Raw genomic sequence first — 15,227 nt, 5'->3', positions numbered from 1 at the left:
AAAGAGTGAGTCCCCCCTTGCTTCCTGATGTAAGCCAGGGCCGTGGTGTTGTCCGAGTTGATGCTGAACTCGTTGAAGCTAGGACGTGGGGTCGAAAGCTGTCAAAGCTAGCCAAACCGCCATAAGCCCTTAATTGTGATGTGACCAGGTCACCTGTTCCTTGTTCCAGGTGCCTGACACTTCTCTTGAGCCGAGCGTCGCTCCCCAACCTGTTTCCGAGGCGTCGGAATACAACACTTGGTTGGGGTTCGGAATGTGAAGGGACATCCCTTCTGCAAACTTGAGAGGGTTGGCCCACCAAGAGAGGTCCTTCTTGATTTCCTTTGAAATCTCGAAGGAAGGAAACTCTAGGTTTTGTGAACGACACCTCCAGTTTCGATGGAGAAAGAACTGGAGAGGTCTGAGGTGCAACCTTCCTAGAGAAAGGAATTGCTCCAACGAGGAGAGTGTCCCCAACAAAACTCATCCACTCCCTCGCTGTGCATACTTCTTTCTCTAGGAAGGCTTTGACTTTCTCTGACCCTCGGGCTATCCGTTCTGGAGACGGAAAAGCCACCCCGAAAATCCAGAGAAGCCATCCGAATCCCCAGATAGATACGATCTTGACTGGGGATCAACTGAGACTTTTGAAAGTTCACCAAAAGTCCCAGCGAACTTGCCATGAAAAGGGTCTTTTGTAGGTCCTCCAAACATCTTTCCTGAGACTTGGCTCTGATCAGCCAGTCGTCCAAGTAAAGGGACACTCTGACTCCCTCCAAATGTAGCCATCTTGCTACATTTTTCATTAGGCCTGTAAAGACCTGAGGGGCTGTTGAAAGGCCGAAGCACAAGGCCCTGAACTGGAATATCCTTCTCCATCATGAACCTGAGGTATTTCCTTGACGAAGGATGGATAGGCACATGGAAGTAAGCGTCCTGAAGATCTAGGGACACCATCCAGTCCCCTGGCCGAAAGGGCCGCCAACACTGAGGATGTCGTCTCCATGGCGAACTTCCTCTTTTCTACAAAGAAATTCAGGGCGCTTACATCCAGAACCGGTCTCCATCCTCCTGAGGCTTTTGGAACTAAAAAGGCGGTTGTAAAAGCCCGCTGAGCAAGGGTCGCTCACTAGCTCTATAGCCTCTCTCGAACATTAGTTCCACTGCTTGTGTTAAAGCAAGGTTCATGAGGGACCCTGTACCTGGCCACCAACTCCCTCGGAGTCGTTGTCAACGGTGGTCTTTCCGTAAAAGGAATCAGATATCCTTTCCTTATTATAGAGAGGGACCAGTTGTCCGCTCCTCTCTTTGTCCAGGCTTCGAGAATCTTAGAAGTCTGGCACCTACTGGTGTTTGGAGGACTACTTCCCTACTTCTTAGCTCTGACAGAGCGTGAGAAGGATCTACCTCTCTTGAAAGTTCTATTACCTCTCGAGGTAGAGGCTCTAGAAGGGGGGCCCCTCGAAAGGGCTCCTGTCTAGCTGGAGTCTCCCTTCTTAGTCTTCGTCTGGAAGGAGGTCTTAGGCTTCCGTGCCGACTGTGCGAGCATGTCCTGAGTCGCCTTCGCAGAGATAGATCCTGAGATGTCCTGGATTATCTTCTTTGGAAAAAGCAGAGGCGAGAGCTGCGAATACAGGAGAGAGGCTCTTTGGGCATGCGAAACAGACTTCGTGAGAAAAGAGCAGAAGACTGATATCTTCTTAAGGATCCCTGCTCCAAAGAGGGAGGCTATTTCGCTCGATCCATCTCTAACGCTTTGTCAATGCACGTTAGAACACTGTTTAGATCTTCTGGCGAAATAGCATCCGGGTTCTGAGTCTTCTTAGCCAAGACCCCAAAGACCAGTCAAGGAAGTTGAAGACTTCCAAGACTCTAAACATTCCCTTCAGCAGGTGGTCAAGCTCGTTCATAGCCCAGGTCGTTTTAATTTGGCCGACAAAAGAAAAAGCCGAGCGTCGTGCTGCATCCACCAGAGAAGAGAAGTCCGCATCCGCGATGAAGGAAGACCCAGACCTAAGGGTTCTCCAGACTCGTACCAAAATCCGAGTCTGCCCGTAAGCTTGGAAGGAGGGGAAAGAAAACACAGTTTTCCCTTTCTCTTCCTTAGAAAGCAGCCAATCACCAACACCTCTCAAAGCCTTCTTCATTGAGATGGTTGGCTCATCCTCACACAAGAGGAAACTTTCGTCTTCTTCGAAGTCGAGAATAAAGAGAGAGGAGACGGAGGAGCGACGGGAGTAAGGGAGTCTCCAAACTCTTGAAGAAGTAGATCTGTAAGGATCTTGTAGGACGAAACTGACGAGTCCTTCACCAAATCCTCTTCTGAAGGTTCAACTTCATCCACTGAAGAACCCTCCGCTTCTTTACGAGTGCAGTTAGCCTTCTCTAAAGAAATGCGCCTGTCCAGAGAGTGTCTAGTAGTAGTAGTAGACTGGCGCCTATCAGGGGAAGCCAAAGTTTCTGGAGAGCTCCTCTCGAATGAGTCCTTCCTACTCTGATGAGTGCGTGCTCTTAAGCTCCTTAATCCTACTCCTAGAAGTCCGGGCTTCCAAGGGGGAGCGCCTGCTAGGAGAGGAGAGCCTACTATGCTCAAGGCGCTTCTCAGGATCCATGCGCCTGTACAAAGGAGCAGCGGCTGCCAGGCGAGCTGCGCCTACCATGAGGCGAACGCCTACTAGGCTCTTGGCGCCTACTTACAGGAGAGCGAAGGTCTGGAGAAGGTCGCTTACTAGGAGACCGGCGTCTACCATGCTCCACAAACTCGCCTCCCCGACTTGTGTGTCTCTTCAAAAGGTAGTCTCCCAGAAGAGACATATCTTTCAGGCTCTACGCGCCTGTCCTGAATCGAGCGGCTAAAAGTAGAGCCGCGCTTAACAGGAGAAAAGCGCCTATCAGGAGAAAAGCGCCTATCCTCCGCACCACGCTTGGGAGCGGGAAGAGCGTCTACTTGGGGAGTAGGCCTACTAGGATCAAGGCGCCTAACATAAGGCGAGATCCTGTCTCTTGATGAATCCATCAAAAGAGTAGGCTCTTATCAGGAGAATGAAGGATCTTCGTAAAGAGCGCGAGAAGGACGAGGCTGTACGCCTGTCTTTAGACGAACGCCTACTAGTCGCTAGATCCCTTCCCTACTGGAGAGATGTAGTCACCAGGAGAAAAGCTTCTTGGGCGATTGATGCCTGGAAGCGACAAGCGCCTGCTGAGGGAAGAGCGCCTCCTTCCATCCGCTGATAAAGGCGAGAGAACGACTCTGACTGAGACGGTAAAACAGGTGAAGGAATCCTAGACTTCTTGACAGGGAGAGAGACGTCTTTCCGACGCGTTCCTCCTGCCAAGGAGCCCGCCAGTGCCGAAATCTGCGCTTGCAGTCCCGCAAGAATTCGAGCTGGAGATCTTGTAAAATCCTCCACCGGAGAAGAGGTCGAAGCCTACTATGAGGAGAGAACTCCTGCTCCCTCCTGGGTTTCTTGATCTCTACTTCCGGCTCTTCTGGAAAAATTCCGGGCTCCGGGCGGAAGGAAAGGAGCCAGGCGCCTTCCAGGCTCTCTTCAGCGGTCGTGAAGAATCCGAGGCGCTCCATCTCTTCTAGGTGAAGGTGAGGAAGACGAAGAGAAGCATTGGCGCAATACCTCCTTCTTCGCAGCGAACAAGGGCAGCCTGGGTACGAGCATCAGGATCTACCGAGGGGACGCCTGATCGGTGGGAGTTTCTCCTAACCATTCCTGCGGCTTGTTTTGACTTTCCTCCTCCACTGGGGACTGGGAGTCAAAGGAAGAGGCTAGGCCTGGAAGCAATAAGGAGCCGATCAGACGCACCCTCCACTGCACTGGGGTCAACTGCACAATTCACCTTCACTACTCTTACCTTGCAACGAACGGATCTTCTTTTCCATGCTAAGGATCGTGGCTCTCATGGTTGCCACTTCCGTAGTCGTAGTCCTTAGGTTCGATGCAGGGCGCAGGAGCTGAAACGGAGAAGGTTCTAATGCTACAACAGGATTTTCTCTACCTCGCTAATACGAGACTTACTAGAACTTCTAGAAGAAGCCTTTCTCACCCTGTCTTTCTCTAACTTCCTCAAGTAGGAAAGAAAGAGCCTTCCATTCACCCTCATCCAACTTCTCACACTCATTACATGGGTTATCAAAGAACATTCTTTACCTCTACAATTTACAAAGCAACTGTGTGAGGATCTACCGTAGCTTTCGGTAGTCTCACCTTGCATTCCATCCATAGCGCACACTCTAAACATAGAAGATTTCTTAACCTCTAACTCAGACATCTCGAAATCAAAGAAAAAAATCCAAATCAAATAATACCAAAAAACAATCCACAAATGCGTATGCCAAGCCAACAAGATCAGGTACTTCACCGAAAGTCAGTCCAAATAAATCCACGGCAACGAGAAATGAAAAATTAAAGCTGTCAGGAGGTAACAACCACAGGTGTAGTCGTCACGGCGACAGAAAAATTCTGACTGGAGGAAAGGGAGATTGGTTCTTACATCCGCCACCCAGCGGCGGGTAAGGTAGATCACCTGACCTACCTGTCGCGTGTGCCGCGAGTTTTGAATTCTGTCGTGACGTCAGAGACGTATAGCTAAGTATATATCTGACAGGAAAGTTCATGTACAAAAATAATCATTTAGTTTTAATATTCTTTGAAAATTGAAATTATCATAATTTTGGGAGAAATTCACTCATAAAAATGATCAGATCTATTTTGGATGATTATAATGTATGAACTTAGGTTCTGTAACCTTCCCATCCCCTACACTGATGTGCCAATGGGCTGGGAACCACAGATTTATAGTAGATAAATAAGCAAATAAGTACAGGCATTCCCCAGTTATCGGCGGGGTGCTGGTAAGCGAAAACCGCCATTAACCTAAACTCTGCAATTTATGGCGCTAGATTTCAGTTAATGGCGCTGATACCCAGTTACTGGTGCCTCTGTTGGGAATGTTATGGTGCCATAACTCTATTATCGGCACCTTATGGCGCTGATAACTGAAACTTGGCCCGCTATGGCGCCATACATCGCCATTAACTGAGTCCGCCGATAACCGGGGACTGCCTGTAATGAGTATTACATTTTTATTCTTTACTTATCTACCAACGTTACATGAAACAGATACGTACTGTACGTAACAGGTTTCTCAAATGGGCCAATCAGTAATGAAATGAGGCTATATCTAATATAGCTTTATAGTATTTTGTTATCTTTTCTGAAATACTAATGAAAGGGAGATTTATTTAGTTTATACTTTTACAAAGAAGAAAAACCCTTAAATGGAAATGGACCATCCTGCTTGTACAGTTCCATATGTCAGGGTATAAAACACGACATGAAAGTAGGTAAAAACTGTACAAGCAATCAATTTCATACAATAGTAGTTCAAGTACATGTATCATTACTCCATTTAAACAAAGACATTGTTAAGCTACTCAAGGGTTTTTTACTCAAAACAAAAACAACAACTTACCCACAATAAGTAAGTGAATTTTCACAGCAAACAAATCTGACTGATTTATTCTAGGGTTATAAAGGACAAAGGAGAGAACTGCAGAAATTGCATCTATAGGAAACATATGGGCAATTCGCCATCACTTCCAGCACTCCAGGAATCATGACACGTGACACAGGTATACTTCCAATTCACATAAGGAATTATGTTAACAATCGGCCATTACCCGTGAGGTCTTCATCACGTATCTATGATCGATGCCACCGACATAAGATAACTATGGACTTAAGATCATAACTGAATTACCTTCCATAAAATTATTCAAGACAAGAGAGGAGGTCATTTTGGAATGGAATATGAGCTGGGACCTAGGCAGTCATTCAGAGCTGTAATGGAAATGGACAGTAAAAAGTTCTGAAAGGTGTAACAGGAGGAAAACCTCGCAGTTGCACTATGATTCCATTGTTAGCAGAGGGTGGAAAGTAAGATGGAACAAAGAGAATATGAACGGAGGTACAGTTTATATAAATGAAGGTACAGTACGAGGAATGAAAGGAGCTGCAACTAGGGGGCCAAAGGGATGCTGCAAAGAACCTTAAATAATGCCTACAGTGAAAAGCGTGAGGTAGACTAACCCCTTACAGGAAAGGGGGTCACTTTGGTTTGGATTTCCTCATACAAGAAACTGTTGATTTAATGGTTTCTGCTGGCATGTGACACACCTTCTTCAATCAATCTGGACCCTAGGTGAAGACAGGTACTAATAATAATGATTCTGCTTCCAAACTGGAAGTCTGTTATGCTGACATGAGATGATATGAGTGCTGGACAAGTCAAAGAGTAAGAAGACGGTTGTGGCTTTTGATGGTGAATATGATATAGTAAATTCCATGAGTCAATTGTTCACTTCTTGAGATCAAATATGAGACAATCTCACAGTCCATCCTACAGCAGCTCCTGCATCCATGGGAACGACAGCAATAGGTCAAATACTGCCAAAGAATATATGTTACGGAGAAAAACTTATGCTTGCAAACCTATGCAATTACTCCGAGAGATGGGCAGTTGATAGTTATGCCATGGACTAGTGTCCCTAGCAAAACCCTGCATGAGATAACACTGGCCTGCACTTTTTAAACTACACTGTAAGCTTTACAATGGTCAGGAGGCAAAGCCTTCTGTATAATAAAAAAAAATATATATATTAAAGAAAATTGACAAATTTTTAATGTGTTTTGTATTTCTCCTATGTATATAAGCCATAGCCTTTCATGTATGGAGAATCTTTCTGCACATATGATGGACTGGTCGTGTACTGACTAAACAAGGGTGGCACCAAGGCGGAGATGAGGGAAAGGTGCCCCACTCTTGCTGACTGCCACTACCCATTGTTCTTCAAGACTCGTAAGAGAGTATTACATTAGCATCAGAAGAGAGAAGCATGAAAGTAAACAAATGTGACAGTGTTGCACAGTACAGCACTTAAGTATTACTGTGGAAAAATACATGTGTAGTACTAGGAACAGTCAACTAGTTAATGTCTGCTACTGATTCGGGTCCCTCTTATGTTAGCTTAAGATCTTACTTAGCTATTTCCTGTTATTTTGTGTAATATGGCGGTAGTAACGGATAAGTCTTTATCTCCTTGTGACAATGAAGGAAAGAGGCTGTAGTTACAAGATGAGTTTCACAGCTTTTTTTTTTTAACCCTTACGACCAACAAACTTATATAATAGTTTGTGCGCATTTCTGCTGAGGAGGCAAATTGCAGTTGAACTAAGGACTGTGCTGATGCTAAAATATGACTGTGTCAATTGGCCTCGCTAATAAAGCATCTCTTTCTGTCCCAGGATGGGTGGAATTTTACTCTTATATTCTATGGACTTCATTCACATCTACATATGCTCAAAAGTTTATCCTGTCAAGATGGTGTTTTTTAGGGTTATATGGGTAGCTGTCAAGAGTTACAGTCCGTTTTGTCTAGGCACTCACCCAACCTCAGTCTGAGAGCTCACTATGGGTACTGGCTGGGGCAAGGTTACACATATTCCTGGACAAAAAAAACCAGAAGAATTTAGCTATAGCCTAATTTTAGATCAAAATCAACTGAGGCAAGATTTTTTTGGGGAAAGCCTGGTATTTATTGGTCCCAGGTCAGAAGAGTTACATTTGGGCCTCCCTATAACAAGATCACTTTTAGACCAGAAAAGATACGTACCTTGATTTCCATTTCCTTGGCCACAGGGTTTGTAGATGGATCAAACAGTGGATTGCCTTAAGACTGTTGCTTGACAACAGCTGGCTACTGAGACAGAGCCAAAAGAAAGCAAGGTTTGGGAAATTCTATTGTGTAGTTTACCTCAGCACTTGATAGTCATGTTACAAATATGTACTACTTATTTTTGTATAATATTGTAGTATATATTTGGGCAAGGGTGGATGGACATATGTCAATTAAGATTTACAAAAGTTATAAACAGCCTCTACCAGCAAATTGTAACTGACTTAAAATGAAAAACTTTAGCACAAAAATTATTATAATTTTTAAAAGTTACTGTAAACCTAGATTTGGCACAAGATAAAGTACTTTGTGAATAAGACATTTTATCTTTTGGTATCTCATGAATAAGAAAAAAAAAGGGGGGGTACAGAGCAACATATACTACAAACTGCAAAGAAGCTTAACTGAACCTAGCACCTCACTTCCTTTCTTTCTACAATATATAATAAAAGACTATTAACAATGAGAACAGTATAAAGAACCATGACAGCTTCATCCCGAAAAGGAGTCAAGTTTGGCTGATAGCCAAAGCAAAGATGACATGTGACATAAGAAGGGGAATCCCTCTGATGATGGCTAATCGCTCAGGAGGAAGACTTATTTCTTCAGCAGATAAATATTCTCAGCTAAAACTTAATAGTACAGTACCATGAAGTAGTTTAAAAAAATAAAAGGACTTGTGCACTGAGTAAACGAAGCTTTTACTTGATGACTGCCATCTGACTTTTCCCATTTGTATAACAATAGCGTGGAACCTTGTAGCTTCACAAGCACACACATATGCAGAGAGAGAGAGAGAGAGAGAGAGAGAGAGAGAGAGAGAGAGAGAGAGAGAGAGAGAGAGAGAGGGGGGGGGGGGGGGGGGATTACATACAAACTCTGAAAGGATTACACAGTGGGCTATTACTAGGATGGCTATTCATCACTGTATGTAGTTAAATGGTTCTATTACATACTTGGCAAAGAATTATATGTCATTAACCAGAGCTTTCAGGAAAGCCTATGGTAGTTTTTCAACAGAAACAGACCTCCTGAAACTAACCTCTTAACGTCAATTTGTATTTATGTAAAATCTATTGTATTTGCACAAGTAATTACAACCGCACAGGGCTTGATGATCCATAAAGATAACAGGGTGATTATCAGGAATAAATGCAAAAATAGTATGATCATAAAGATGGCACGATGAAACTGTTCTGTATTCTGTTCAGGAGAAGCAAGACTATCATTACAATATTAGTGACTCTCCTCCTGAGGTGGGGACAATTCGTAGGGTTCTGCTACTGCATAATCATTTGGGATGCAGAAATTTCAATCTGCTGCACTGAAAGGTGGCAAAGTAAACTATCCCTCAGCCAAAATGGAAATCTACAAACCTTACATGCTAATATTAACACCATTATCATTTGCAATGTACTACTGTACAAACACCCACTTTCGGACAGACCAGAAAACCCTTCAAGGGGCTGGTCAAACTTTCACTGAAAACAGTGATCATGAATACTGCTAATTTAACCAAACCTTCTGATTGATAGTGGTGGACTCTCAGGACCTGGTCATGAAAGACGACACAAACTGGAGCAAGACAAAGATAAGTTGGACTTTTTGTTTGCGAAGAGACCCACAGTTAAAGCGAATTATAAAATGAAAATTGTATTATCATAAATACTGAAAAGTAATGGACTACAGAGTTTAGGCCAAAGGCCAAGCACTGGAACCTATGAGGTCACTCAGCGCTTGAAAGGAAATTGAGAGTAGGTAGGTTTGAAAGGTGTAACAGGAGGAAAACCTCACAGTTGCACTATGAAATAACTGTTATAAAAGAATAGATAGCAAGATGGAGGAAAGATAATATGAATGTAGGTACAGTAAAAGGAATGAAAGGTATATTCCAGCTAGGGGGCAAAGCCTCGCTGCTAAGAACATTTAGTAATGCCTATAGTGCACCCTGGGAGGTGCACTGACAGCACTACAGAATCTCCATGAAGACTTCCTTAAGTAAAAAGACCCTCTTCATCTTCGGCACTTGAATACTGAAGCTCAAACATCAACTCTCAGCTTGTTGCACCTGGAATTTCCTCCTGAAGACGACCAACTAAACCAATCATGTTCAGTTCAGCTCAAAAAGCATCTTATTAAATACCAAGTTTTCCCAAGAGAAAACATAAATTTATGGTGAAACATCATGACGAGGAATGTTATCACAAGATTCTCTTCTAGTATAGGTAATTCTGTTTTCTAATCTTAATCAAAGAGAAATACCATAACAGTCCTTATGTTGACAGATATCATCCAATAAACTGTAACATTAGTACATACAAAATCTGAGTAAACCAGAATTTAATTTCTCTCCACATTTCAAAACAACAAACAACAGATAAGAACTTACTACTTGGTCCCTTATGTCCGTGGGTTTATTAATCACGTCATCTTTCCTTGGCCGAATCCCATGTGGCTCAGATAGGTGAGCTACTTGTGTCTCTAAATCATTCTTTTCTCTTCGCAAGACACTGGTTTCTCTCTGAGACGCTTCCAGGCGTCCTCGAAGAATTCTAACCTCTTCCCGAGCTTTATTTCGTTCACTTCTGACCTGAAGAAGAATTGTATGGTTTCATTCAATCTTAATACTACTATATATGGTAATAATACGAAGCATACTCCAGCTTAACATACGACAAAATTTACGGAAAAATATTTCCCGTAGAAAGTAAATTTACATTTCCTGGTAAATCTGCACGGCAGACTGATAGTACTGGGGTCTACAATCATATGATATTCTAAATCACTTTACTGCATTAACTGAGGTCTGCACATACACAGGAGGTAGTTGCAGTAATCACTCTGTTTATTAGAGGGTACAGAAAAGACAGCTAAGGTGAAAGCTGTGATTGGTCTGAAATTTTTAAATACCACTGCAATCCAAGGATGTGAGACGACAGCCATAAAGAACTTCCTTGGGAAGAAAGAGAATATGAATGGAGGTACAGTCAATGGAATGAAAGGAGTTGCAGCTATGGGCCCCGTAATGCCTACAGTACAAGAAGTGCACTGACAGTACCACTCCCCTTACGGAAAACTTGGGATAAGGAGGGACACAAAATGACTACCTTGCTCCACTTCTCTCGCCAGTTTGCTGTGCAGTCAGACCACCATCTCATGGTCTTCTCCATCTGAGTTGCACGAGCACGGGCCTCCTCCAACTCTCGCTGAATGAGTTCCTGCAAAAATGACAAATTTTCTTCTAAGACAATTTGTATTTTTCATAGCTACAAACCTGAGGTCTTGACAATAGGATAATTATCTAGCGCCTAGCTGGATCCGGATACGACACAAGTTCCTTTAAAAACATTACAGTTGAACAGAGAATTCTTGAAGGAGCAATATGTACTGAATGGAAAGGTTTCACGATGCAAATTCATTACCAAAAACAAAGTCCATATAAACAAAGAATGCTCTTTCTTCTGATCATTTATCTGGCATCTGTAGCTTCCTTTATTTACGCTCAAATATTCTCTACAGTAATTATCCCTATACTTACTCAACTGCTGACATCTGATGTCGTCCTCTTTTTCCAGTCTTGTTTACTGTCATGAATCTTTTTCAAATGTTAATATGCAAGTTTTCAATATTTTCTTATAACACATGAAAAAATACCACTACCATATTCATCAAAGAATAATAAATTAAAAGAAGTACGTAGCCTGAATGGGCTTGCATATCAAAATGAGCAAATGACTGTAAAAAATTAAAAAGAACATTTCAAATTATATGGACTTACTAGCTCATTATACAGAACTAAGTGAATTCTAACAGTTAACTGTTTACGCCAGTGGTAGAGAAACAAATTACTGTGGAAAAATGGTTGTTATATAAATTCCAAGGGCTTGCTGGCTCATAAGACAAAAACAAAAATGAATTTAATAGTCACTTGTTTGTCATGCCAGTAGAAAGGAAACAAATGACAGTGAAAAAATGACTTTTCTTTAAATTCGCAGCATTTGTTGGCTCATTATACATAAAGTGAACTCCAACAGTTATCTGTTCGTTATGCAAGTGGTAAAGAAACAAATTACTATTCTGTAATTCTATAGACTTGCTGGCTCATTACACATAACGGAAGTGAATTCGAACAGTTACCTGTTTGTCATGCCAGTGGTACGGAAACAAATGACTGTTCTATGATTCTATAGACTTGCTGGCTTGTTACGCATAACACAAGTGAATTCGAACAGTTACCTGTTTGTCATGCCAGTGGTACGGAAGTGAGACCGACTCATGAGTGTGTGGAGGGGTGGAGTGGGGGTGTGCTCCAGGCACAGGAACTTGCGCAGCGCTCCTTCGAGAAGAGCTTCCACTTCCAGACTGTGCCATCTTTCCGTTTTCCTGTCGAGAAAGAACTTAACAGAAACTGTTCTCATTGGGTCTCGACATAAGTGAAGGTAGGTGTGAGTCCATAAAGGTGTAAAGACTCACGGGAAGGTCAGGCGAGTGTCAATAAATGTGCAAGGGTTTATGGGAAGGTCGTTTGTGTTTAATATGTAAATTAGAAATTAAGCTTTCCTGTAAAAATGACATATAATGAGAGAGAGAGAGAGAAGATTTCAAAAGCACTTAACAAAATTACAATGCAGTAAAGGCAGCGCCCCGGTTACTAGCGGATTCAGTTAATCGGTCAGGTTTTATGGCCTTTGTCTAGAGGCATGCTTCTCAGAGAAGTGTTTGGGCACCGATAACAGGAACTTGGCGGCAGACATGCCACATAAAACTGGATCGCCGATAACTGGGGACTACCTGTAGTCACTACTTAGTTAACATTTGCTGCAGCATGGATCATCCAAGTCATCTCTGTCTAGCAGGGAATCACTAATGTAACAACCAGATGGAGACATGAAATATTTCTATTAACCCTTAATGGACGGACATGCTCACATAAGTAGTAGCAATAATAGGTTTTGGGTGGACGACAGTGTCAATGGAGGCACTCATGGTGAGTGACAATACGTATTATGTGACGTCGATTTGGGGGAATCAGGCGGGAAAGAGGTGCCAACACTTCTAAAGCCCATAAATTCACTAACAGCATCTAGACTGACTTAAATCAAGAAGCAGGCGGCTCATGAACTTAGTCGTGATCTTGACTTCAAGGGAGGATGTACTGCCTCTCTCTCTCTCTCACATGACATCTTTTATAAATTTGCTCATAAATATAAAAATAAATTGCTGTTGGTCTTCATTCTTATCTTTCATGATAGTATGTCAGTTATAAATGGAATTTTGCATAGAAAAGAGCAAAGAAATCTTACAAAAGGCATGTATAAATCCAAAAAAGGTACTGTATCTTGGTTATCGGTAAATTTACATAAATATCTTGCAACAAATACGCTAAGAATTTGTCACTGATTTAATTTCATATCTGTGTTGATATGGTGTGAGCTGTAATTAAAATTTTACAAAATGCAATGAAATTATTTATTGGAAAAAATATGTATAACTTGGTAAAACTCACGACTGTCTTGTAAAAGAGGCCCTAAAAGGGATTGCAAATAGTCATTTTCAACTTCTCATGGGAGGCAGGGAAAATTTGTCAGAATTTTTTTCTTACATCTTGTACATTTGCATATCTTTCTCTTTCCATTGACATTTTTTTTTCTCAAATTGGTTGACCTCTAAGTTTCCCTAGCCATGGGTGCAGCATATTGATTTTTTACCCTGTCCATTAAAAGGTTAAACTGTATGTCCTCCAACTCTACTTTTATCTTATGTCTTAAGAATTCTCTCACAACTGGATCACACTTCTGTATGCAATGCATAGTATACCCAAAGCTAGATCACCAAAAATACTCAAAATATTGCTTTCAATATTCTGGACATTATTCGAATTATATATTTCTGCGATATGACAATTTGTCGAAAATTGCATTTTTCCTAACTATCCAAACCTGAGGTCCTTTAACAATAGGAAGTAGCTAGCGGCAGCTGGAACGGTCGTAAGCTTCGAACAAGGGGAGAACGGTAGTTAAATGCTTGTCCGATCGTCGCGCGCCGCGCGACTGGGAGGTAAACAAATCACTTTGCTTTTGGCCCATGCAAAAATACGCAGAGAGTGAGGGGTGGCATGAGGAGGGATTACTATATGTAAAGGACCTCAGGTTTGTATAGTTAGGAAAAATGCAATTTTCGACAAATTTGCATTGTTCCGATACGTAATACAAACCCTCGGTCCTTTTAACAATAGGAAGACTCACTTCTTGGTGGGAGGAATCTGAGTCTTTTTGATGAAACAGACTGGTGTTCGTCATCCCTGGAATGCCTCCCTGGTCGTAAGAGCGAGGGAGGGATCCAAGCCTCTGTCCGATTGATCTGGGTGTGTGCACCGCAGGATCAATGGTCAGACCTCTGGGCCGAGTACTAACGAGAGAGGCAAGCGTATCTCTTTGTACCAGCATTGTAAGAACTTTTTCCTTACATGAGCAAATGTAAAGTAATGGGTTTGTCTCATGTCGGCATCCACTTTCTCCCCCTTGTTGGAGAAAGTGGTGGATATTTACTCCTATCTCTAGTTAAAGAGGTAGGATGGAGCTCTGTTGAATAGCTTACATGCATCTGACTCCCTTCCAGCAAAGGTAACGACCGTATCCCTCTGCCCACAGGTAGAGGTAGAAAAAGATGGTGAAGAGAAGCCAGTCACTCTCTCATTCACGCATTCATTCTCCCAGTCATACCAGGAATCGATGCTGTTCTGCCTGCTCGGGTGCTGGGTAAGCTTACACAACGTGTTGAGCAGCCACCACAGGTCCCAAGGAAAAAGTATCCAAGGACTTGTGGGCAATATCCCGAAGGTAGAAGGACGTGAAGGTGGTCTGGTTGGCCCAGACACCTGCCTTCAGGACCTGCGCCACGGAGAAGTTCTTACGGAACGCTAGGAGGGTCCGATACCTCTGACTTCGTGGGCTCTCGGTCGGAGCGTACGGATGTCGTCGCTACCATCAGCTTCGTACGCTCTCCTGATCACCTCACGCAGCCAGAAAGAAAGCGTGTTCTTGGAGACTTCTTTCTTGGTAACCCCAGTGCTAACGAAGAGGCGTCGACACTCAGGCCTGAGATGTCGAGTTCTCTTCAGATAGCGCCGTAGCGCCCTCACAGGACAAAGCAGCATCTCATCCGCATCGTTATCGGTGAAGTCCAGGAGGAGGGGATCGTGAAAGACTCGAACCTGTCGTCAAGGATCGACGGATTCTGAGTCTTAGCTACGAGTTCGGGACGAAATCGAGCGTCACAGATCCCCAGCCTCTGGTATGTTTAACATCATAAGAAAGGCCATAGTAGTTCCCCTACTCTCTTCGCCGATGCCAGGGCCAGCAAGAAGAGGGTCTTGAGGGTCAGATCCCTGTCTGACGACTTCTCGGAGTGGCTCGAAGGGTCTTCGACGTCAAACTCCTAAGTACGAGAGTCACATCCCACGCAGGGGGCCTGAGTTCCCTGGGGTGGGCAAGACCTTTCG

The 15,227-nt window shown here is 43.1% G+C and overlaps 1 protein-coding gene across 7 annotated transcripts in view; it reads right to left on the bottom strand.

Moving 5' to 3' along the window:
- LOC135199350 (coiled-coil domain-containing protein 102A-like) overlaps window positions 1–15,227 on the bottom strand; it is an 82,314-nt gene that overhangs the window by 59,360 nt on the left and 7,727 nt on the right. For 5 of the 7 annotated variants that reach the window (XM_064227303.1, XM_064227301.1, XM_064227308.1 and 2 more), the window contains exons 2-4: window positions 11,963–12,109; window positions 10,834–10,944; window positions 10,116–10,316 (exon numbers count right to left, since the gene is read on the bottom strand). In XM_064227303.1, coding sequence (XP_064083373.1) covers window positions 10,116–10,316; window positions 10,834–10,944; window positions 11,963–12,109 — 459 coding nt within the window. Of the gene's footprint in view, window positions 1–10,115; window positions 10,317–10,833; window positions 10,945–11,863; window positions 11,936–11,962; window positions 12,110–15,227 lie in introns of those variants that run through there. The other 2 variants (XM_064227307.1, XM_064227306.1) reach the window with 2 other exon arrangements.

The sequence above is a fragment of the Macrobrachium nipponense genome, chromosome 25 (assembly GCF_015104395.2).
Source record: "Macrobrachium nipponense isolate FS-2020 chromosome 25, ASM1510439v2, whole genome shotgun sequence".
Lineage (NCBI taxonomy): Eukaryota > Metazoa > Arthropoda > Malacostraca > Decapoda > Palaemonidae > Macrobrachium > Macrobrachium nipponense.
This window is presented reverse-complemented; position numbering and strand designations above follow the sequence as displayed.